We start from the raw sequence: 23,976 nt of genomic DNA, 5'->3' as shown, positions 1-23,976 counted from the left end.
CGCGCTCTCTCTCGCGCTCTCTCTCGCGCTCTCTCGCGCTCTCTCTCGCGCGCTCTCTCGCGCTCTCTCTCGCGCTCTCTCTCGCGCTCTCTCTCGCGCTCTCTCTCGCGCTCTCTCTCGCGCTCTCTCTCGCGCTCTCTCGCGCGCTCTCTCTCGCGCTCTCTCTCGCGCTCTCTCGCGCGCTCTCTCTCGCGCTCTCTCTCTCGTGCTCTCTCGTGCTCTCGCTCTCTCGTGCTCCCTCCCTCGCTCTCTCCCTCGCTCTCTCCCTCGCTCTCTCCCTCGCTCTCTCCCTCGCTCTCTCCCTCGCTCTCTCCCTCGCTCTCTCCCTCGCTCTCTCCCTCGCTCTCTCCCTCGCTCTCTCCCTCGCTCTCTCCCTCGCTCTCTCCCTCGCTCTCACCCTCGCTCTCACCCTCGCTCTCACCCTCGCTCTCACCCTCGCTCGCTCGCTCTGTCTCGCTCGCTCTCTGTCTCGCTCGCTCTCTGTCTCGCTCGCTCTCTGTCTCGCTCGCTCTCTGTCTCGCTCGCTCTCTGTCTCGCTCGCTCTCTGTCTCGCTCGCTCTCTGTCTCGCGCGCTCTCTGTCTCGCGCGCTCTCTGTCTCGCGCGCTCTCTGTCTCGCGCTCTCTGTCTCGCGCGCTCTCTGTCTCGCGCGCTCTCTGTCTCGCGCGCTCTCTGTCTCGCGCGCTCTCTGTCTCGCGCGCTCTCTGTCTCGCGCGCTCTCTGTCTCGCGCGCTCTCTGTCTCGCGCGCTCTCTGTCTCGCGCGCTCTCTGTCTCGCGCGCTCTCTGTCTCGCGCGCTCTCTGTCTCGCGCGCTCTCTGTCTCGCGCGCTCTCTGTCTCGCGCGCTCTCGCTCTCGCGCGCTCTCGCTCTCGCGCGCTCTCGCTCTCTCGCGCTCTCGCTCTCTCGCGCTCTCTGTCTCTCGCGCTCTCTGTCTCGCGCGCTCTCGCTCTCTCGCGCTCTCTCGCGCTCTCTCGCGCTCTCTCGCGCTCTCTCGCGCTCTCCCGCGCTCTCCCGCGCTCTCCCGCGCTCTCCCGCGCTCTCCCGCGCTCTCCCGCGCTCTCCCGCGCTCTCCCGCGCTCTCCCGCGCTCTCTCGCGCTCTCTCGCGCTCTCCCGCGCTCTCCCGCGCTCTCCCGCGCTCTCTCGCTCTCTCTCTCTCGCTCTCTCTCTCTCGCGCTCTCCCGCGCTCTCCTGCGTGCGCTCTCTCGCGCTCTCTCTCTCGCGCTCTCTCGCGCTCTCTCTCTCGCCCCTCTCTCTCGCCCTCTCTCTCGCCCCCTCTCTCGCCCTCTCTCTCGCCCTCTCTCTCGCGCTCTCTCTCGCGCTCTCTCTCGCGCGCTCTCGCGCGTTCTCTCTCGCGCGCTCTCTCTCGCGCGCTCTCTCTCGCGCGTTCTCTCTCGCGCGTTCTCTCTCGCGCGTTCTCTCTCGCGCTCTCTCTCGCGCTCGCTCTCGCGCTCGCTCTCGCGCTCTCTCTCGCGCGTTCTCTCTCGCGCGTTCTCTCTCGCGCGTTCTCTCTCGCGCGTTCTCTCTCGCGCGCTCTCTCTCGCGCGCTCTCTCTCGCGCGTTCTCTCTCGCGCGCTCTCTCTCGCGCGCTCTCTCTCGCGCGTTCTCTCTCGCGCGTTCTCTCTCGCGCGTTCTCTCTCGTGCTCTCGCGCTTTCTCTCGCGCTCTCGTGCGCTCTCTCACGCGCGTTCTCTCTCGTGCTCTCGCGCTCTCTCTCGCGCTCTCTCGCGCTCGCTCTCGCGCTCTCTCTCGCGCTCTCTCTCGCGCTCTCTCTCGCGCTCTCTCTCGCGCTCTCTCTCGCGCTCTCTCTCGCGCTCTCTCTCGCGCTCTCTCTCGCGCTCACCCTCGCGCTCTCCCTCGCGCTCTCCCTCGCGCTCTCCCTCGCGCTCTCCCTCGCGCTCTCCCTCGCGCTCACCCTCGCGCTCACCCTCGCGCTCACCCTCGCGCTCACCCTCGCGCTCACCCTCGCGCTCACCCTCGCGCTCTCCTCGCGCTCTCTCTCGCGCTCTCTCTCGCGCTCTCTCTCGCGCTCTCTCTCGCGCTCTCTCTCGCGCTCTCTCTCGCGCTCTCTCTCGCGCTCTCTCTCGCGCTCTCTCTCGCGCTCTCTCTCGCGCTCTCTCTCGCCGCGCTCTCTCTCGCGCTCTCTCTCGCGCTCACTCTCGCGCTCACTCTCGCGCTCTCTCTCGCTCCCGCTCTCTCTCGCTCCCGCTCTCTCTCGCTCCCGCTCTCTCTCGTGCTCTCTCTCGCTCCCGCACTTGCGCGCACACACAGACATAACCCCCCCCACCCCAGTCAGACACACACACACAGACAGACAAAGACCCACACACACATATATTTTGTGGGTGAATTTGTACTTGCAGAGTTACATTGTACTTTGCTCAAAAACTGCATGAATATGTGTAAAACTCTGTTATCTCACTTTTTAGATTAGAATCAATCTAAACATCATGGTATAGACAGAGAACACAGGGGGCTAACACCTTCAACATATCATCTCGCTATCACCCACTGTTACAGCTAACCTGAGAATACACCTTTTTTAAAAAAAAGGTTTTGTGATTTACACATGAAAGAAGTGAAACTATCATGTATTCATACAGATGAAAGACTCAACAGACAATCGAGGTATTTTTCAATCTATAATTGCAGTTACATCACACTGTAAATTTTTGCTATAAATTCTGTGTTTTAGGATCGAGTCCCCCATTACACCTGATGACGGAGCGACGGTCCGAAAGCTAGCGTGCTTCTAATTAAACCTGTTGGACTATAACCTGGTGTTGTGTGATTTTTAACCGAATAAACACAACAGTCCCAATAAACAAACCACCTTTTAAACAAAACAGTAAAAATGGAACAAATGCTTACAGGTTGAAGTTAGAAGGGCAGAAGGAGAGGGAGTTTTTGCAGCCTGTTCACACAGTCCACTGCTGAACTTGTAACTAGTCCTGGACTGAACTACTCAGCTCGAGAGCTGACCACTCTCCTGTCATTCTCCACATCGTTTCTAAAAAAATGATCACTTTGGCCAGAAGTCACGTCATGTTTATATGTAAACAAAAGACCTCTTAAGATCCTTTTTAAACTCTGTGCCAAACTAGTCACCTTGGAGCCAGGGCTGTTTATGACCCCTCTGAAAAAAACCGCAAACACAGTATCCTCGAGAAAACGAACAGCTTTTAGAAAAAGGGGGCCAGCTTTGTGACAACATGATTTATTGTTCAAAGGATTGGAACTATTCTTGGAAAGGTGGTGGAAACTGAGACTTCACGTATTTTTAAGGCAGTGATAGGTAGATTGATGGTAAGCAGGGATGTTGTTTTGAGGGTCCAGTCAGATAATTCATGATATTAAATTGCAGCAGGCTCTAGAAGCAAACAGCCTATTCCTGCTCCTTGTTTGTATTTGGTATAAACCCACATTTATTTAGATTTTTTGTCTGTGCTTGATACAATATTGAATAATTTCAGGAGTCTCTTAAGTCAGTTAGCCTTTTTGTAGGTCTGGTTTGTGTTTGTTTGTTGAACTTTGTTAGACATGTGAATTGCCTTGAGTGAATCTAGAGTAGTTGATTGACAAATTCGAATTTAATTTGAAATACAGAAATTGAGTATTTGAGCCTGTACCACATGCTTGCTTTGCTCCACATGTCCGTGCTGAAAAGCCAATATTTTGTTGATTGTCTTGCAGATACGGGGTAGACTCCATTTCTGTTGAATATGATGAAGCAGCAACTGCTCTCCCACAGCAAGATCTGATGTCAGAAACTGTGTTTCCGTCAAATCCATTTGCACTGGGACGTTCTGGTGAGATTCTTATTTCCAACTCAAAGACAACCCCTATCTAGGTACTTCCTGATTTTAAAACCTTAATGGTTTGCACTGTTCAACATTTATGCTTCAAAATTATACACCTAAAATTGGGAGTATTTTGTTAGAAACTATATAAAATTGTTTTTAGATTCCTTTTCTTTACAACTGGTCATTTTGCTTAATTGTGTTAAAAGTTTTATTCTTTACTTCTCCAACTTTTGTTTTGCCGTTAAGTGAGTTCGGATGCTAAACAGATAATCTTGTAAACTCATTTATTCATACCACTAGTAATTTTTGAAAATCTGTTCAGTCCAGTTGATAAAAGAACAGTGAAAAATCTTATTTTTTTTAACAAGCTTGATAAATGCCCAAATGTCTTTGTAATTCCAAGTTTGATTGAGGGTAATGAATGTAATGGTTCCCATCAAATGGAATAATTGAAGCATAACTACAAGGACAGCATTATCACGTGGAGGATAAAGTTGATCAGTGAAAGTTTCGGGTGTCAGGTTTACTAATGGCTATCAGGATGTAAAATAACAGAAGCTTTGATGATATTTAAAAATGGTAGACCAGTTACAAAGCTATTATCAATGTAACTACAAAGACACACCAGAATTAATATGGAGGGAGTATGTTTTATTAATTCCTGCAGTGAATACTATTTCATAGAATTTCCTTTGTCATTCACTGGCAGAATCTTTATTAAAATTGCTATCTACTCTTTGATGGAATTTGCATTTATATGGCACCCTGCTACCTCTTTTAAATGCTTCAAAATTGTCTGCGTAGGTGGTTTATCTTGAATTGATGTGGCCGTTGAGCTGGACAAACAAATCAGTTGCTTTGTCCTATGCGCAATAGGATTTCACATATTAGAACAGCTCAAGGAAGAATGTAAAACTGGTCACAGACCATTTTCCTGCTGTTTTTCAAATACTGCATGAATCCTCATATAAGAGGGCTGCATGGTACAGTGCATTGGTAAATAGCTGTTTCACCTTTTAAAGCAACTATGTGTATTTGCCAGATACATTTGTTTTGGCTGAATTATTTCTGAGAAATTTCTAGAGGGAATGTTCTTACAACAAAAACTTATTTAAATTAACAAAGATACGTAGAGTAGGGAATGGGAATTCTCTTCTAGCACGTTTTTAAAAAATTCAGATATTTAGCATGGACAATATCTGACCTAAAGAACAAAGAAAATTACACCACAGGGACAGGTCCTTTGGCCATCCAAGCCTGAGCCAATCTACGTCCTCTATCTAAACCTGTTGCCTATTTTCTAAAGACCTGTATCCCTCTGCTCCTTGCCCATTCACATATCTGTCTAGATATATCTTAACTGACACTATCGTGCCCACCTCTACCACCTCTGCTGGTAATGCGTTCCATGTACCCACCACCCTCTGTGTAAAGAACTTTCCATGCATATCTTCCTAAAACTTTTCCCCTCTCACCTTGAACCTGTGATCCTAGTAACTAAGACCCCCACTCTTAGAAAAAGCGTCTTCCTAGCCACCTCTCATGATTTTGTAGATCTCAGTCAGGTTCCCCCTCAACCTCCGTCTTTCTAATGGAAATAATCCTAATCTACTCGCTTCCTCTTCACAGCTAGCACTCTGCATACCAGGCAGCATCCTGGTGAACCTCCTCTGTACTCTTTCCAAAGCATCTTTTGGTAATGTGGCAACCAGAACTGTACACAGTATTCCAAACAACCGAGAGTATATGAAGATAGAAACTGTTTTATTTCCCAGCATTGATGTCCGTGCTCTAATTAGTGCAACCCACTGCCACCAACACAATAACCATCGCTGTCTGAAGTTCCTCTGTGAGGAAGGAGAAAGAACTTTAGGAAATTGAGTAATATAATTGATAAGGTGTGCTTTTTAGTGTTTAAAGAATATTTTTGATTCTCTCTTGGGACATCGGTTTTGCATTTATTACGCCGTGTCCCTAGTTGCCCATGAGAAGTTGGTGGTGAGCTGCCTTCTTGAATCACTGCAGTTCATGTTCTGTGGATAGAACCACAGTGCCATAGGGAAGGGAGTTCCAGCAGGTTGCAGATGATCAGCAAGTGGGTATTTTTCTCAGTTCATAAAATGGCATTCAGTAAAGTAATAATATTGTAATATTTACACCAAGAGACCATAATTGATTAAATACTATTTACTTTTATCCAGTTTATTTTCCTGGCAAGGTGTGTGCACTTGCTGGAACCAGAGGAGGTGGAGAGAAAAAGAATCTGTCCGGGGCATCAGGTAGTACTAATGCAGGGAATAATGAAACAACACCAGGCAGAAGAAGATCAATGCGTATCAGTAATGCAGAAAAATTGGATAAATCTGCCAGCTCCGCTCAGCGTTCACAGTCAAACTCAGGTGCCTCAGTTCCTACAACATCCCCAGAATGTGCAAGAACGCCACCTAAAAGGGGTGGAAAGCAAAAATCAAAAAGGAAACTGGAGACCGAACAAAATAAGACTCCCCCTGATAAAAAGAAGACCAGAGTTACTCGTAGTTCCTATAAGAAATCAAGTTCTAGTAGTTCAGACCCAAATGATAGTCCTTTTGTCAGTGAAACTGAATATCAACCTCAACCCCCTCCCTCTGCTGAAGAGCCATTGAGCAATCTGGATAATAGTGATGCAAGCCATTCATCATCTAATGACTGTGGTGATCGCAATCCTTCAGTGGAGAAGGATAATGATGAAGAGGAGAATGACAAACGGCAAGACCATGTAGAAAATAAAAATTCACCAGTCAGTGAAGAAGACTGTGCACCAAACATTGACCAGATCAATATCGAAGTCTCAGGAATCTCCAATCTTCCACCAACTACTGATGATAAAAATTGTGTGGAACCTAACTCAGGTAATTCAGCAGAAAACAATGACAAGGAGTTTATTGAAAAGGAACAGAGTAGTTCAAAAAATGGAATTTATTCTCTCAGTGAAGATGTAACTTGTTTCGATGTGACTAATAGTGATCAAGGCATTGGTCAAATAAAATATCTGGAGAGTCCATCAAAAGAAGATATTACTGATGTGGAAAAGAAGGCACTTGTCGATGATCAAAATTCTGAACACTCTAAAGTAATAGAATTCAGGGAAAGAATGAACAATACTTGTGAGGATGATACTGGAAAGCAGTCAGTTATTGAAAATCCAGAAAAATGTGTTGAAGGTATCCAACCCAAGGGTAAAATGTCTTCAGGAAGTGTTAATTCTGAGCAGTTAGAAAAAACAGATTCTGTAAAAGTTGAAGAGGATCTAGATGAAGCTCACTATACAGCTGATTGTGGAAGTGCTGTTGCTACAGAATCACTTATTGAAATTCCTGGAAAATTCATGGATAATAGTGATCTGGTGAGGGAAGTGTCTTTGGAGAATATCAAACCTGAGATGTTTAAAAAAATGGGATCTCTGAAAAAGTTGAGTGCTAAAGAAACATCTGATTCTCAAAGAGTTACTCCTGAAACATTTATGGAGGACAACGATCCAGAAAGTGAAGTCTTGCAGAATATAAAACTGGAGAGATCTGATACAGATTCTATGGAAGTTTTAGCTCTTCATGAGCAAAAATCTGATTGTAAGGATGGTATCGGTCAACAGTCATCAGTTGAAGAGCCTCATAAATTTGTGGAGAATGACAATGTGAAAAGTGAAATCAGCTCAGGGAATATTGAACCTCAACAATTTGAGATGAACCAGGAGCAAGTTTTAAGTAAGCCATCACAGGCAGCTGATTGGAAAAATGCTATTATTCACCAGTCATCTGATGAAATTCCTGGTAAAATTACAGAAGATAAAAGTCTGAAAAGTGGAATCTTCAGTGAATCTGATTTCAATCAAGTGACTTCAGAGACACAAGACACCAATAATGATAAAAGAACCAAATCTGAGATGTTAATTGATGGGACTGGCTGTGGTGGTGCTGAGGACTTTAATTTGGATAACAATGAAGTAGTGGCTATGGAATGTGATTCACCCATCAATGACCATCAAGTGTCTGTAGCAGAACTTGATTCTCAAAAAGCATCAGAAGAAAATGTAGAAAGTTCTGCTTTGTCCTGTGATCCTAGTCACAATGTATTGCTGCCAGATGTCACTTTTGAAAATACCAATAATGAAAACACAGGGCAAGGACCTCCTGAAATTGAACTTAAGAAAATAGCAGAGCAGAAAGGAAAAGATGCACCACGTCGCAAATCTAGGTTTCATGCAGCATCGACAACCTGGTCCCCAGAAAAAGAAAGAAAACGTGAACGGAAAAGATCCAGGTCCAAGTCCCAGGGACGATCTGGATCTGGGTCCAGCTCCCAGCCACAAGTAAGGTCTAGTTCCAGACCACGGGGAAGATCCAGTTCCAGGTCACAAGGGAGGTCTGAATCTAGGTCACGAGGGAAGTCCAGATCCAAGTCGCGAGGTAGATCCAGGTCCAGATCCTTATCGCATGGAAAGTCCAGATCCAGGTCACGTGCAAGGTCCAGGTCCCGAGGACGATCCAGGTCCCGAGGAAGATCAAGATCCAGGTCCAGGTCCAGATCACGAGAAAGATCCAAATCGCGTGGAAGGTCCAGGTCCAGGTCACGAGGAAGATCACCAGGAAGACCCAGGTCTTTGTGTAAAGACCATCATGGTCATTTGGACAGACCTTTGCATGAAAGAAATCGCTTGAAAGGAGAAGACAGTGACCGAAGCAACCAAGCCTCTCCGTCCTCTAGGAAAAGGTCCAGGTCTCCCAGCAAAGAGAGAGATAAAGAAGAACTTGCAAGTGAAGTTGACAAGAGGAGCACTGAAGCAGATAGAGGAAGAAAAGATAGACCACGCTCGAGGTCAAGATCTAGATCCAGAAAACGATATTATTCTGGAGACAAAGAAGAGAAAGCTGGTTTTTCTCCAGGCAGAAGAGATAGGTACATTGATGACAGCTGGAGAAATATTCGCGGAAAGGATAGACCCAGAATGAATGACTGGGAAAGACCAAGAGGTTATGATAGATTCAGAAAAAATAGTAGGAGTAGAGAATTTCCACAGGCTAACAGATATCCAGATGAACAGTCAGCTATAAGTACTGAATATATAGATGACCGGAATCCTGAATGGGTAGTGGAACAAGTGCAGGCCTCTTCAGATGTCAATATGAGAGAAAATGACTACAGGAATGATTCTAAATGGGAAGAAAATAGATATGAAAGAGATGACTCTTGGGGTAATAGGAACTTTGGTTGGAAACGTGGTCGTGGACGTTTCCGGGGAGGCTCCTTTCATGGTGACCAAAGTGAAATGCCATGGCAGAACCGAAGGTCAAATTTCTCAGGCGAGCAAAATAATTCAGGGAAATTTCAAGGAACTGGACCCCGTCGGTATAATGACCAGCAACAAAATAGGTGGCGAGGTGAATCAAATACATCTTCAGAGGCCCGTGACCGTTCTGGATGGTCATCGTTCTCCAGTTGGAACGCAAGGAAAACTCTGCCAGCCGATGTCCAAAATTACTACGCCAATAGGGGAAGACAGGCTTCAAGCACGCAATCGAGCTGGAGAGGAGCTGATGAGGAACAGTACCAGGCTTCAACAGAGCAAGGTAGGTATTTCAGTTGTCAATTTGTTTGTGAAAGCTTACAGAAACCTTTTCAAATGTTGTGTGGAGCTAGTTTTTCTAAATATTGAACTATACTTTTCACAATATTCCATTTACTAAATTGAAGACTTATAAGCACGAAAATTAATGAATATCAAAACTTGGAAGTTGGTTAGCTTCAAAGAATTTCTGTAATTTTTTGGGACAACTGGAATGCTATTATTTTTCATGTTGACTGCAAAATATTTTCTGTACTGAATTGTATCTTATACAACACGGAAGCAGACCCTTCAGTCCAACCAGTCCATGCTGAATGTAATCTTGAACTAAACTAGTCCCACCTTCCTCCTGGCCCTTATCTCCTCCCAAAACTTTCCTATTCATGTACTTGTCCAAATACCTTTTAAACATAATTGTACCAACATCTCCCACTTCCTCAGGAAGTTCATTCCACATGAGAATCACCCTGTGAGAAAAATTTCGGAACTCACATACCACAAAGAAGGAAGGGTGTTACCTATAGCAAATGGCGACTTCATCTGAATAATTGATAACAAGATTTATTCTAAGGAAAGAAAAATGTTTGCATGTCTGGTCTTTAAACATACTACTTTGTTGGGGATTGCTTTGATAAGTATGAGCATTCCTAAGTCTGGTGTTTATAAATCAGGGGGCTAAAGGATATGGGGAAAATTGAGAACAGGGATTGAGTTGGATGATCAGCCATGACCATATTGAATGACTGAGCAGGCTCAAACCTTCCTGAAGAAGGGCTTATGCCCGAAACGTCGATTCTCCTGTTCCCTGGATGCTGCCTGACCTGCTGCGCTTTTCCAGCAACACATTTTCAGCTCTGATCTCCAGCATCTGCAGACCTCACTTTCTCCTCAAACCAACTACCCCTACTCTTGCTTCATTTTCACTGTATCTAGGTACATGTGACAATAATAAATCAAAATCATTTATAAGTGGCCTCATCAACCTGAAGCTTTACTTTTAGCTTTCTTTTAATTTAAACTGGGATTCAGTAATTTTGCTTAATTTTTAGCATCCTAACAAAAGGCACATGTGCCAGTGATTTATATAGCATATAAATATGTCTTATGATGGGATCATTTTGAAGATTTTCATCATTGTTGAAAAAATTTGGCAAGTAGATGTTTATTTTTTCCAGGTAAGTGTTCTTGTAACACTCAAAACATATTTTAAAAATTGTTTGAAATTACATCTATAGTTTATGTCTTTAAGCTAAAGCTGAGAGCATTGCTTTAAGAAGGTTAGGTCAAACATCTTGGGATCTACTCATTTAGGTTATTATAACACCACCAGTTCACAGCCCTTCCATGTAGAGCAAGTACAAAAGGATTGAGAATAGTTTGGAGAGATTTTATGAAATTACATGAATAAATGATTACTTCACAAGCTTAATTTCTGAATTCTTACAAGTTCTGAAAATTAATGCTTGCAGTAGCTATTATTAAATTTATAAAACACCTTTAACATGGCAAAATGTTTCAAGGCATTGTATAAATCAAGTATCGGTTAATGGTTTCCTGAGTCTGTCTTTATTTGCGATGTTTGATATTGTTTCACGAAGGAATTTAATAAATATGTTTTATCATGCATACTGAATTACCCTGCACTTTCAATTTCATCTGCGCAATCCCTTAGGTTGCCATAGCTGTAGTCTTGTCAATACCCACTATCTGAGTCAATTTTCTTAAATTTGCTGTCATCCTGTGGTTTAAAATCTGTCTCCTATAGTGCTCCATCAGGTTCTGTGACTCAGTACATAATGACCCAATTCAGAAGGATATGTGAATAAACTTGAGAAGGAGAACTCTTGTTTTGAGTACTTAACATACACTTGATCCCTATTTTGTATAGCTAAGCAGTTGCTTGACTATGCAAAATAGCGATTAAGTGTATGTACTCAAAAAACACTACTATTTCTAGGAAAAGGTACAGGTTATTTAGCCCCTCAGGCTTGCTCTATCATTCAGTGAGTGAACGTATGATCTGTGCCCCACTTTGCCTATTCCTTGGCTTAAAATAAACTACCAATTTCAGCTTTTAAACTAAATTGTTCTCTTTGGTACTTCCTAGAAGCTCACATCAGAGATATTTTTGGATGAAAGATCACTGAAATGAAAAATGATCTAAGATGCCTCAGTATCTCTCCATTAATTTGTCTTATTTATTTGACAGATTCATCGCATGGAGTGCCAGGATTTAATGACCAAGCAAATCAGCAAATGAATGGTTCTCAGCAGCCAGTTAATATAATGCACCCACCTGTTCTACCCCAGCCAATGAATGCACCTCCCCAGCCAATGAATGCACCTCCCCAGCCAATGAATGCACCTCCCCAGCCAATGAATGTCTTTCCATTTCCAATGAGCGTCCACCCACCACCCCCACTAATGCATTTCCATCCATACATCCACCCTCCTCCACCACTGAATGTGCACGCAGGAATCCCTGCTGTGCAACCAACAGGAGCTGGAAACCTGCCTAACAGCCCGCCTCCACCACCACCTCCACCTCCACCAGCCCAATCGGTGAACTATGCGATTCAGCAACACGACATGGCACAACCTCAAGTAAGTTCTCCATAAGGATATGAATGCCATTTTCCAGTGTTCAAGACTGTGTCAGATAGATGAGATCAGAAAGAGGTGTTGATGTTTCTAGGGCCCAAATTTCCTTTTCCAGTCAGTTAGAAAGTTTATTCGTTCATGCAGTATGGGTATTGCTGGCTGGGCTGGCATTTATTGCCCATCCCGAGTTGCTGTGGACAAGTTGGTGGTGAGCCAGATGCATGAATTGCTGCAGTCCTTGGGGTACAGAGAAGCGATATTACTGTTGGAAAAGGTTTTGAACCAGCACCAGTGAAGGCACACTGTAAGTTCCAAGTCTGGAACTTAAAGCCACTCTAATGGTAACCATAGCAACAATTGCTGACAGTTGTAAAACACTATCAGGTTCACTAATATTTTTCGGGGAAGGAAATCTGACGTCCTTGTGAAATGACCCAGCTAGTGGCTTGGTTCAAGAGCAGGTGGGATAGGACACAAATACTGGTCTTGCCAGTGACACCCACATCCTCAAAAAAAAATCAAAGTCTGTTAGATGTTCTTTAAGCCTCCTTATGAGGATATTGTTTTGTTCCAGTATATTCAGTCTCTTTCCATTCAAACCCTTTAAGAAGGTGTTGAGGCATAACCAAAGCAACTTGTTGGATTGCTTTGACATCAAAATCATGGGGATTTCATTGACAAAAATTGAATTGAACCAACCAAATGCTACGGAAATAGAAGCGGTCGGAAGCTGAGAATCTCCCCTTCTTACTCCTCAAAGGTTGTCTATTCTGTCAGTTATGTACATGGCACAAGTTAAGAGTAGTGCACATGTGGATGATCCATGTCCAGGAATACTTGAAAAGGTCGACTTGATTCAGTAGAAAGTGATCGGCTTAATTGACACCTCATCCACCAACATTGTGGGCGGCACGGTGGCACAGTGGTTAGCACTGCTGCCTCACAGCGCCAGAGACCCGGGTTCAATTCCCGCCTCAGGCGACTGACTGTGTGGAGTTTGCACGTTCTCCCCGTGTCTGCGTGGGTTTCCTCCGGGTGCTCCGGTTTCCTCCCACAGTCCAAAGATGTGCAGGTCAGGTGAATTGGCCATGCTAAATTGCCTGTAGTGTTAGGTAAGGGGTAAATGTAGGGATATGGGTGGGTTGCGCTTCGGCGGGTCGGTGTGGACTTGTTGGGCTGAAGGGCCTGTTTCCACACTGTAATGTAATCTAATCTAAAAATAAGCATTCATACCCTTTACCACATAATGACAGCAGTGAACGATTTGCAAGATCTGCTTCAATTTGCCAAGCCTCCTCCATTGACACCTTCCAATCCCATGACCTCCACCGCCCAGAAGAACACTCTGGGCTCGAACGCAACTTCAATTATTGTGGTACAAAAAAGTCCATCTCCACCATCTTGAGAAATTAGCAACGGGGAAAAAATACATGCCAACAATTCTCATATATCAAGAAACAACGAGTAAAATAGTTTTCAGCTTTTGCATGAACTGCAGTGAAATGATTGTGTTACTTTGCTTCTATTGTTTAGCTAGTGTTTTGCACTAGTTCAGCATTACCTTGTTGTTCCTATATTCTGTGCGCCTATTAGTAAAGCCCAGGACACTTTTGAATCATATAATCCTCACAGTGTGGGAGCAGGCCATTCAGCCCATTGAATCCACACTGACCCACTGAAGAGCATCCCACCCAGACTGTCACCATGAAGATCTGTATGATGTTTTTGTTCTGTGTCAAAACTCTCTGATACCCACTCAACATGATTACATTCATTGTATATTTGTTATCTACTATGATGACCACCTACCAAGAGAAAGGTTTACTATGCTAAGTTCTGCCTGCTGGTGTTGAAGTCATGTTTGTTTGGTATGGTAATACACATCTGGGGATTTGAGTTTAATTGCACAGTTAAAATATATACAACCTCAAAACCTTGGAAGGAAAGCAACCCGATGGGTTTTTGTCCTGTTGCCAACACTTGTATGTCATGTTTTTATAAACACATTGGCACAACTGCTTCATTAAATTTTTTTTTTTAAAAAAAGAACTGCAGATGCTGGAAATTTGAAACAAAATGAGGAAACACTCAGCAGGTCTGGCAACATCTGTGGAAAGGGTCACTAGACCCGAGATGTTAACTCTGCTTTCTATCCACAGTTGCTGCCAGATTTGCTGGGTTTTCTCAGCAGTTTCTGTTTTCATTTCATTAAATGTTCTGTTTTATGTTTGTAGATTTTCTTTTTTGCTGCTTACATGAATAACGGTTAAGTTCTTGACATTTTGCTTCACTCTTGTTTCAGATCATCCATCCTCCATGTAGCGTTCCAGAGGTGGATGTGCAGAGTAGTGCTGCCACTGTACCCAGTACATGTGGAGAATCCAGCAAAGCCATGCAGCTTCCACTTTCTATAGATGTCTCTCCTTCAACCTTTCAGTCTGTCCAACAAGTCTTTGCATCGCTTTCAACTTCAAAGTCTACAGTGGAAAAAGAAAGCTTGAAGGAAGAATTTGAAACAGAAAAGCCCAAAAAGGACAAGGCAAGTCCTGCAGACTCGGTAATTGATTTATTTCCAAACCATTTTATTTCCTGTATAGCAAGACAGTAAATACTGCTTTGACTTGAATGAGAGTTTTTTTAAGAGATCTGTAAACTAACATGTATTTGCTTTTCACTTGTGTGTGGTGTATACATCATTTTTTTTAATGACTATTTTTGTTTCTACTTGTGGCTCGCGTGTGTAAATCTTCGCTTGTAATCTTTTAAAAGCTTATGAAACTGCAAACTAAAAAGCATACACATGTCTTGTGTAGCACAATTTCATTGTTCCTTGATGTGCATTCATGTATTACTGCCAGTTGTTCTTGATATGACTGCTGGAGTTTTCAGTTCTACATTTGCTGGAAAAGCACAGCCGATCAAGCAGCATCCAAGGAGCAGGAGAATCAACATTTCACACACAAGTCCCTCATCAGGAATGAATCAGGGCTTATGCCTGAAACGTTGACTCAGATGCTGCTTGTCTGGCTGTGCTTTTCCAGCGCCACATTCTTTGACTCTCATCTCCAGCATCTGCAGTCCTCACTTTCTCCTAGTTGTATATTTGCCTTTTGATGTTGAAAGTACAGCTTAAGTGCTTTTCCTTTCCAATGTGTAGAAATGTACAATTCAAGAAAGGGCTGTGGAAGAAGTGAAACTAGCCATCAAGCCTTATTACCAAAAGAAGGAGATTACCAAGGATGAATATAAAGAAATTGTCCGCAAGGCTGTTGATAAGGTAATGTTTCAAAATGGATTGTAGTTTTCCACAGCGTTACTGATGAGTAAGATTTTTTTAAATGAAAGAGAACAAATACAATCTTTGGAGGAAATAAATCTTTCGAGGGCGGCACAGTGGCTCAGTGGTTAGCACTGCTGCCTCACAGCACCAGGGTCCCAGGTTCGATTCCAGCCTCGGGTGACTGCCTGTGTGGAGTTTGCACATTCTCCCTGTGTCTGTATGGGTTTCCTCCGGGTGCTCCGGTTTCCTCCCACAGTCCAAAGATGTGCAGTTCAGGTGAATTGGCCATGCTAAATTGCCCATAGTGTTAGTTGCATTAGTCAGAAGGAAATGAGTCTGGGTGGGTTACTCTTCAGAGGGTCGGTGTGGGCTGGTTGCGCTGAAGGGCCTGTTACCACACTGTAGGGAAACTAATCTAATCTAAACAACTTCACTGCATACGATTGTATGCCTTGGATATCTACACGGTAATTTAATTATTTCTTTGGTTATCATGTTTTTAGGTTGGACGTCTCAGTGGTCTGAGGTACATGAAATAAATGGGTACAGTTATTCAGCTGTACAGCTATAGCTCGTCTGAGTATCTTGTGTTGGACGATCAAGTATATCAGTAGTAGGGACACACATTAGTGAGCATATTGAAAATATTGGCTAGTCAAGGAAATGTAGCAGGGGTTTGTAAAGGAGATCATGCTTGGAATTTAATCAAATTCATTGAGAAAATTTCTGACGGGGTGCACAAAGTGAACATGATGTTGATAACATGCTATGACAGAGAAGAGCTAATGGATGTTTCACATTTATACAATGCAGTTTATGCCAAGTCCAAGGACGTGTTAGAACTTTTCTCTGTGTACATAAATAATTTAGTTCAGGCTAAATAATAAAATTTTGCAAACAGCCATGGGAATATGACAAATGGCAGAAAATTGCAGGAAGTGATGTGAATACATAAATGGGTTAAAACAGTAGCTTTATGGTGAAAATTCAGTTTCACTGAAATGAATGCAAATTGGCATATTTGATACAAGAAAGGGTGTTGGAAATATACAGTGATTGGTGATCCTTTTAATGGTGAGGAGGTTTAGAAATGTGCGGGACTGATGTCCTTGACCTTTAAGGATTATAGATAGAAAAGAATTCTAAAGTTGACAATTTGAGCTTTAGAGATCTGGGCACTGAATACAAAAGCAAAGAAACTTTAGGGAATCTCCATATAATACAAAATTGCAACAGTTATGTTTGGTCATGGGCATTCTGGGACACTGAATCATGGATGTGCAACGAAAGATGATCTTATGCAGTATCTCCGGATCAAGGATAACTAACCCTGGTTCGATGGGATCTGAAATGCTGATAATTCTAACATGTAATCACCAGACTCTGCCACATGAAGGACATGTGGTACTAACAGGGCCAAACAGATGAAATCTATCTCGGTTTGGACATTCACTCTGATGCCTCAACTTCACCTTTGTGTGCTCCTGATTAAGTCTGTGGATACCTTCAGTGTTCGCCAAATGAACCATTTCCATTTTTCTAAGTCAAAATCTAGATATTTGATCTCCTCAATTATATTCTGAGATTAATGGGGAGGGGACAGTAATGACAAGGAGATTGCAAAATGAAAGTATTAATTGAAGTAGAAAACATGATGTCTGAAGTTTTCAGAATTTCTTGGGAATTGATTGAGTTTTGGCACTTAATTTGACCGGTGAACTGGCAAAGAGGGGCAAATATTTCAGATCATCCTAAAAGAATATATGAGGTTAGAAGAAATGTTTCCATAAAATGAGAATTTTGTTATTACGTAACAATTGCAACAGAGTTGATTGGCAGCTTCTTTCAAGTTTATTTATTTAAGATTAGCTGGTTGGATACTTCTGAGTGGAAATATTCAAGGGTTAGGAAAGAAACAGGAATGGTTGTACCTGACTACAGGTCAGGTTTAGTTAATTGGCATTTTTACTTTGAATCAATTCGCAGTGCCATGCTGATGGAGCTTGAAACATGAAAGATATCCCAAAGAACTGACAGACAAGTAAGTCTGCCAAGGTCCTGGAGCTGTGGAGTAGCAATGACCAACAAGGTGCTATTGTCATCATGTAGGAATGCGGGTTGGAGCTCATGCTGAGATTGAATTAAAGAGTTAAAGCAGGTTGGAAGATTCACCTCGCTTGCTTTGGCGAATGAATTTCCAGGGAAGAAACTTAATTGTGAAAGACAGGTCTTAAAAGTTCCCGTCTGAGAAAGGAAAGGAACAGAAACCTTGATTCTGGAAGAATTAAATGTCGATCTAAAGGGACGGTTTAAATTATATTCGTGATGAGCTTTTCAGTTACGCTTAAAGTAAAACAAAAAGTTTTATTTTGTGATTTCAAGTGTTGTTACCTACAAGGATGGTGTTTAATCAATAGTATCTTTAGTCTTTTATTACAGTAAAAAATAAAAAATTTTGTTACCCTTTCAGCCAAAAAGTGGAAATTTGAAAGTTAACAGTATCCGAAGTGATTGTAACAGTTTACAATCTTCTGATGAATTAAATAAGATGAAGATCTCAAAATTCAGAATATACTGAAGCTTGGTTGGCACTGTAAGGTTGTGATACGTAAGGGGCATAATAGGGAATGACAAAATGTAATTGTCAACATTTTAAATGAACAATTTAAGTAAATGAGTAAAGAAAGTGACAAGAAAGAAAATGTCCACAAAAATAATCAAACAAATATGACCAGCACAACTGACAGAAAAAGGAGCAAACTGCAGAAAGCTAAGAGAAAGACCTAGAAAAAAATCCACCTTAGAAAGGAGGGAATTCTTTTACTTCCCCTCCCCCCCCCCCCACCGCTTCATAAATTGAAATAGCATCAAAATGGCAAAAATAAAAGCAAATTACTGCAGATGCTGGAATCTGAAACCAAAAGAGAGAATGCTGGAAAATCTCAGCAGGTCTGGCAGCATCTGTAAGGAGAGAAAAGAGCTGACGTTTCGAGTCTAACTGACCCTTTGTCAAAGCAGCTTTGACAAAGGGTCAGTTCAACTCGAAACGTCAGCTCTTTTCTCTCCTTACAGATGCTGCCAGACCTGCTGAGATTTTCCAGCATTCTCTCTCTCAAAATGGCAAAGATGATCTAGTTGCACCTTTAAAATTCAGTAGATGTGTGTAAGACTGGATCAGTCAAACTTTGAATACTAGGAGAATTGAGGGATATGCCAATTAGGTGTGGCAAGACTGCAGAGCTTAAATGTGATTCATTGTTTGTGAAATCACTTTATTTTGTGTATCACTTGCAGATTATGCTGCTTGGCACACAAGTAGTGCTGTTTTGTAGCTTCACCAGGTTAACACCTTATTTTCAGTATGCCTGGTACTGCTGTGGACAAGCCCCTCCTGCAATCTCATTGAAATCTCACATAATTAATTTCCTCCTCTTCTCCTTCCCATTGCAGCCTTCCCTCAGCTCTTTGCCTTCAAGTCTCTGCCCATTAACTCGGCTTGCCATGAAAAATTAAATTTGGTCACCCAAGTGCAAGCTGTGGGAGATTAACTTGTCCTATAAATTTTGACATTTGTTTTGTTTGTCTTGAAGATGTATTTGTCCTTTTGTACACTCTTGTCCAACTAAATAATTTTGTTTCCAAATTATACAGTTACTACTTGCCACACCTGCAATGTAAGTTTGTCCAATAGATTCATTGAATCTTGTGTGTCTTTTCCTTAGGTTTGCCACAGTAAGAGTGGTGAAGTCATCCCAGGAAAAGTAGCCAATTTGGTAAAAGCTTACGTAGAAAAATATAAACATGCCAGGAAAGGGAACCCAAAGCAAAATCCTGAGGAATGCAGTATCATTGGGAACAAATCTTTTTAAATGATAAAAACATGTAGCTGATTGGTTACCAGTGTTAACATGAGCCCAAAATAGAATGATGAGTAGGAACTTTGTTATCTATTGGTTCATTTTCTCTTCCTTGCAAAAGATTAGGTGTTTTTCTAAAATTGAAGCATTTGAGACAACACAATAACGTGAAATGAAAGCATGCTGTCGTTAGTTATTTGGAGTTGTAAGGATACTGAATATGATCTGTCCTGGCCCCTCATGTGGGTTGTCACTAGATCAGTTGTATAAAATGTGATATTTGTTAGATGATTTCCTAATGTATCAAATTATTTCTTGATGAATTTTTTTTTTGTTAACTCTAGTTAGGTGTTTTTGTAAACTGTTTGTATGCTGTACAAAAGCTTCCAGGTTTAACTGGAAGGATCTGGATCATGTAGAAGCACTAAAGCCTGGCATCTGAGGCTGATCAGCTGTTTTAGTGCGTATAGGGTCTAAACAAAGATGATTGCTTAACTCTTCTAGGACTGTTGCTCAGTGGGAAAATGTTTGATAAAAGATTTGATTCTATAGTTTCATTTTTGAGAAAAACAGAAAAGAATGGTTAAAAATGTCAGGCGTATTCTGTAATACTTGCCCAACACAGCAAAATAAATTTTCTGCTGCTTGTCAAACTAGTTTCTGGGTCTTGATGGACACATTATGGATTTAAATATATTCAAGTTCAGATAGCAAATCTGTATTTTTACTTCAAATGTAATATCCTTTGTAAAAGTTGACTTATTTTTGATTATTCTGTTGATAATGATATAGTAATACATTCTGCTTATGGTAATTATTTCATCTTTGGTGCTGACCTTTTCAGATAATTTAACAAATCATGGCAATAGACAAGTTACCAGCAGAGAACTTACAATGGAAATGTCTATATATAGCTTGAGGTCTTTATTATTGAGTGAATATTGAGTGAAATGTATTTTTTTTTTCGATGTTTCCAAAGGCTTGCATACTGAATTTTACAGTGCTTAATCATATTTGTGTATTGGAACTAATAATTATGTCGAACAACACAACATTGCTTCTAGTTTTTGATTATTTAATAGAAGTTTGCAGTAGAAGTGTTCAAACTTATTCATTGACTGCCATCGCTTTGTGATCATCTGCTTTTGAATGTGCCTGCGCTGGCTTTACTGGAAGTGTTTTTATTAATGCTATAAGAGGATGTGACCGTTTCACAGTAGGACATCACACATTTCTTATAAACGCAAGTAACTCTAAGGAATACAACACAGTGTATTTTATGTTGAAAGTATTGATTTCACTGAAAAGCTTCACACTTTTATGAATACACAATTAGAATGGGAAATCTATTGATTCCAGGAACATGTGATCATTGCGTTTATGCTGTTCAGTAATGTTCAAGATTAACATGCTATTGAAATGGTTTTCAGCCTGCTCATAGTCATGTTAGTTATGTTAAACCTATGATCAGTACAAAATGTTTGAGAAACTCAGCAGCTTTTTAACATCTGTGGCATTTGAGACCAATGACAAAACATTAACTCTTTCTCTTTACAGATGTACCAGAGTGCTGAGTTTTGCCAGCATTTACTGGTTTTATTTCAGATATGCAGCATTTTCGCTTTTATTGACTGTTTAGTGTGTATACTGGGTTCAGAGTCATCTGGAATATTATTCAAACAAATTAAGATATGCAGAATAAAGAACAGTTCTCGATATGAAACATACAATTACATGGATAGTTTGGAGAAGTTAAGACTGCTGTTCTTGAAGAAGAGAAGGTATTTAAATCATAAGGTATCTTGACAGGAGATTTGGAGACACTGCTGTCCTTGTTGAAAGGATGGAGGACCAGAGGGCACAGGTTTGAAGTAATTGTCAAAACAACCAGCGGTGATATGAGGATGAACTTTAATAGAGCAGATTGTTAGGAATAGGAACTAACTTCATGAGTGGGGGAGGCAGAGTCAATTGAGGATTTCAAAAGGAAATTTAGAACATTTGCAGGGCTACAGGGAAAATGTCTGGAGAGTGGCCCTAAATGAATTGTTCCTTCAGAGGATCAGCACAGATTATTGGCCTCCTGCTGTAAGTATTCTGTGATAAAATGTCTACAACAGAATATCCTGGAAGTGAATTGTGTGCAACCAAAGTTTAACATTTTAAAATAATTTATGGTGTTAAGTATTGAAGGTTGGATTCTTAAACATTTCATGTTCTGCTTCATTAATACTCATACTGTGACCTACATTGCAATAGAAATCTTGGAGTTTATAAGTTGAATTAGAATTTTATGAAAACATGATTTTCAAATAGGTATTTGTACTCCCCACATAAGCATTCATCAGTGGTGATATTGTAAAAATTCTTAATTCTCAGTGGACTTTGAATCAGTTTCCATTTCCTGTGATGTTTGCATGGATAACCTTTTCAATTATATAATTTAGTAAAAGGTAGTAGCTCTATTTTCTTCTCCTTAGAAGCCTCTTACATTTAAGAAATTGCTGGCCATGATACCTTTAATTTCCACCTTCAAACTGAGAGGCACTGTGCTTCATTATTTTATCTGATCAGCATAAGAAAATGTATTATGAGATCAGAAGGTATTCAGTGTTGGATGAGAAGGGACATTCAAAGGGAATGCATCTGTTACTACAGCCAAATTCCTCAAGAAATAAAATGGCTTGTTCATTCTCCTTTGTCTTATATCTGATGACTGGTGACAACTATCAATCTGGGATGTTTTTCTCCTCCTCTGAAGCCAAGTGTCATCACTTAAACTGAGTTCTGGAATGCTATTGGCCTTGGGTTAATGACAACCATTGCCAGTCTTGTTCTTGTATAGAATTTCCTACAGGCCTACCAGATGGGAACCATGATTTTTGGTTTGCAGTCAAGAAATAGTGAGAATCATTAATCCACTACTAACCTGGTTAACACGAGCAAATTCAATACTGACGTGAATTTAACTCTGGGTCTGTTTAATCTGGACATCTTAATTACACACCAACTGTGACAAGAATGAGGGGAAGGGGAGATTACTTGTTTTAAGTGTTAGGCAGAGAATCTAAGCTGTTATTTTAGAAGTTTATTCTTTCATTGAATGTGACATTGCTAGCAGGCCCTAGCAGTTGTTGCCTGTCCTTGAGTTGTGGGCTGCTAGACAGTTGAGAATCACCCACATTGCCACAGGTCTGGTGTCATAGTTAAGTAAGACCAGGCAAAGACACATGACTTCCTTCCCGAAAGGTCATCAGTGAACAAGATGGGGGTTTACAATAATCAATGAAAGTTTCATGTAAAAAAAAAATTGCTGGAAAATCTCAGCACATCTGTGGCAAAAAAATCAGAATTAATGTTAACCCTTCCTCAGAAATGAAACTTTCATGGTGGGATTGGAAACCCACATTCCTACTGCATCAGCCTGGCTCTCTGGATTACTATCCAATGAAATTACCACCACACCACTGTCTCCAATAGGTATGGTAGTTTCAACCCTCACCGAGATTCTGTACAAATTTATCTGCAAGTGATAGTTACACAGTTTAAATTCTCAGGACTATTAGCCCTATTACCAGAGAATAGTTACTTTAATTTCCTTGAGAATGTAAACCTTTGTAATTGACTTTGTTGCAAGGAGGATGTTGTTAAGATGTACTTGTCACTTACTGGTACCAGGCATCTTCTAAACTAGTTATATCAATGCAGATCTTTAAGATTCTGGAGTCTCAAAAGTCAAGACAGCAGATTTTTGGCTGTCTGCCAGGGACTATTTGAAACAATGACAACAACATTAAGCAAGCTGTTATTCCATGTAAAGTTTGCTCTGAAAAGTTGATCTTTACATGAATTTTTAAAATTCTTACAACTGGCTTGACGTATGCCTCTGCACGAGTAGATGTAATGGGAGCTTAATTTTTTTTCAGAGCCACTTAGTAGTTAGCACTTGAAGTAGTGGTGATAGATTTGTCATGTTACTTCAATATTACGATTGGTATATCAACCAGGATCCATGTGACCATGCTTTTACATATATCAACATCAACAGATTGAAGTTGCAAACTTCATAGATAAAATTTTGAAGATGCTTTTGTCTTGTCCCTAAAGGCCCAGCATCTATCTAGAATTTTACAAATAAGTGCATGCGTCTTTTCAGAAGTAAGCACAGTTTAACCTGATGGGTATCTGCACAAATCAAGTTTTAGCCCTTAGTCTATCTTAATCGGGTCCTCTAAAGCTATTTACATGTGTAAAAGGATTATGATTTGAGTAGTATGAGTGAAGAAGGCAAAGTCACCTTTAATTTTAATAGTGAACAAAGGTATAGGTGTATTACTTTCCCTTCTCTGATTATCAGTTTCCTATTAGAAGGGTAGATTGGTACACTGTATTTCCTGGGTTGCTAAGTTCATGTATTTTACCTATTTTTGTAAATAATCCTGTTATTTGATGTATATAGTTTAAATTAATAAAACCTTTTGGTTTACTATGTAAAACTTCATTTATCAACATTTTTCTGATTCCTTAAAAATGCATTGGATCTGACATTATACTGGTTGCATTTGGTGGAGCTACAGAGGTATAAAACTAGTACCCTCTTTATAATCATCTCCATAAGTGGCATTTTACAGTTAGTCAGAATGGCCCTGCATGCACTTTTTAAAGCACTGTAAAGAACTACATTGTTGTACTTAATTTCTTCTTTATAGAGTCATAGAGATGTACAGATGGAAACAGATCCTTTGGTCCACCCCGTCCATGCCGACTGGATAACCCAACCCAATCTAGTCCCACCTGCCAATACCCAGCCCATATCCCTCCAAACCCTTCCTATTCAT

At 41.5% G+C, this 23,976-nt stretch overlaps 1 protein-coding gene across 4 annotated transcripts in view; it reads left to right on the top strand.

Moving 5' to 3' along the window:
• Positions 1 to 19,791, top strand: part of scaf11 (SR-related CTD-associated factor 11) — a 77,233-nt gene extending 57,442 nt beyond the window's left edge. For 3 of the 4 annotated variants that reach the window (XM_043708687.2, XM_043708686.2, XM_087997009.1), the window contains 6 exons: positions 3,689 to 3,804; positions 6,000 to 9,404; positions 11,610 to 12,004; positions 14,304 to 14,558; positions 15,159 to 15,278; positions 19,004 to 19,791. In XM_043708687.2, coding sequence (XP_043564622.2) covers positions 3,689 to 3,804; positions 6,000 to 9,404; positions 11,610 to 12,004; positions 14,304 to 14,558; positions 15,159 to 15,278; positions 19,004 to 19,150 — 4,438 coding nt within the window. In that variant the 3' untranslated portion in view covers positions 19,151 to 19,791. The remainder of the gene's footprint in view (positions 1 to 3,688; positions 3,805 to 5,999; positions 9,405 to 11,609; positions 12,005 to 14,303; positions 14,559 to 15,158; positions 15,279 to 19,003) is intronic. The other variant, XM_087997008.1, reaches the window with a different exon arrangement.
• The last annotated feature ends 4,185 nt before the right edge of the window (positions 19,792 to 23,976 follow it).

The sequence above is a fragment of the Chiloscyllium plagiosum genome, unplaced genomic scaffold (genome assembly GCF_037043375.1).
Source record: "Chiloscyllium plagiosum isolate Xiang-an unplaced genomic scaffold, Cpla_swu_hap1 HiC_scaffold_19, whole genome shotgun sequence".
NCBI classification, from domain to species: Eukaryota; Metazoa; Chordata; class Chondrichthyes; order Orectolobiformes; family Hemiscylliidae; genus Chiloscyllium; species Chiloscyllium plagiosum.
This window is presented reverse-complemented; position numbering and strand designations above follow the sequence as displayed.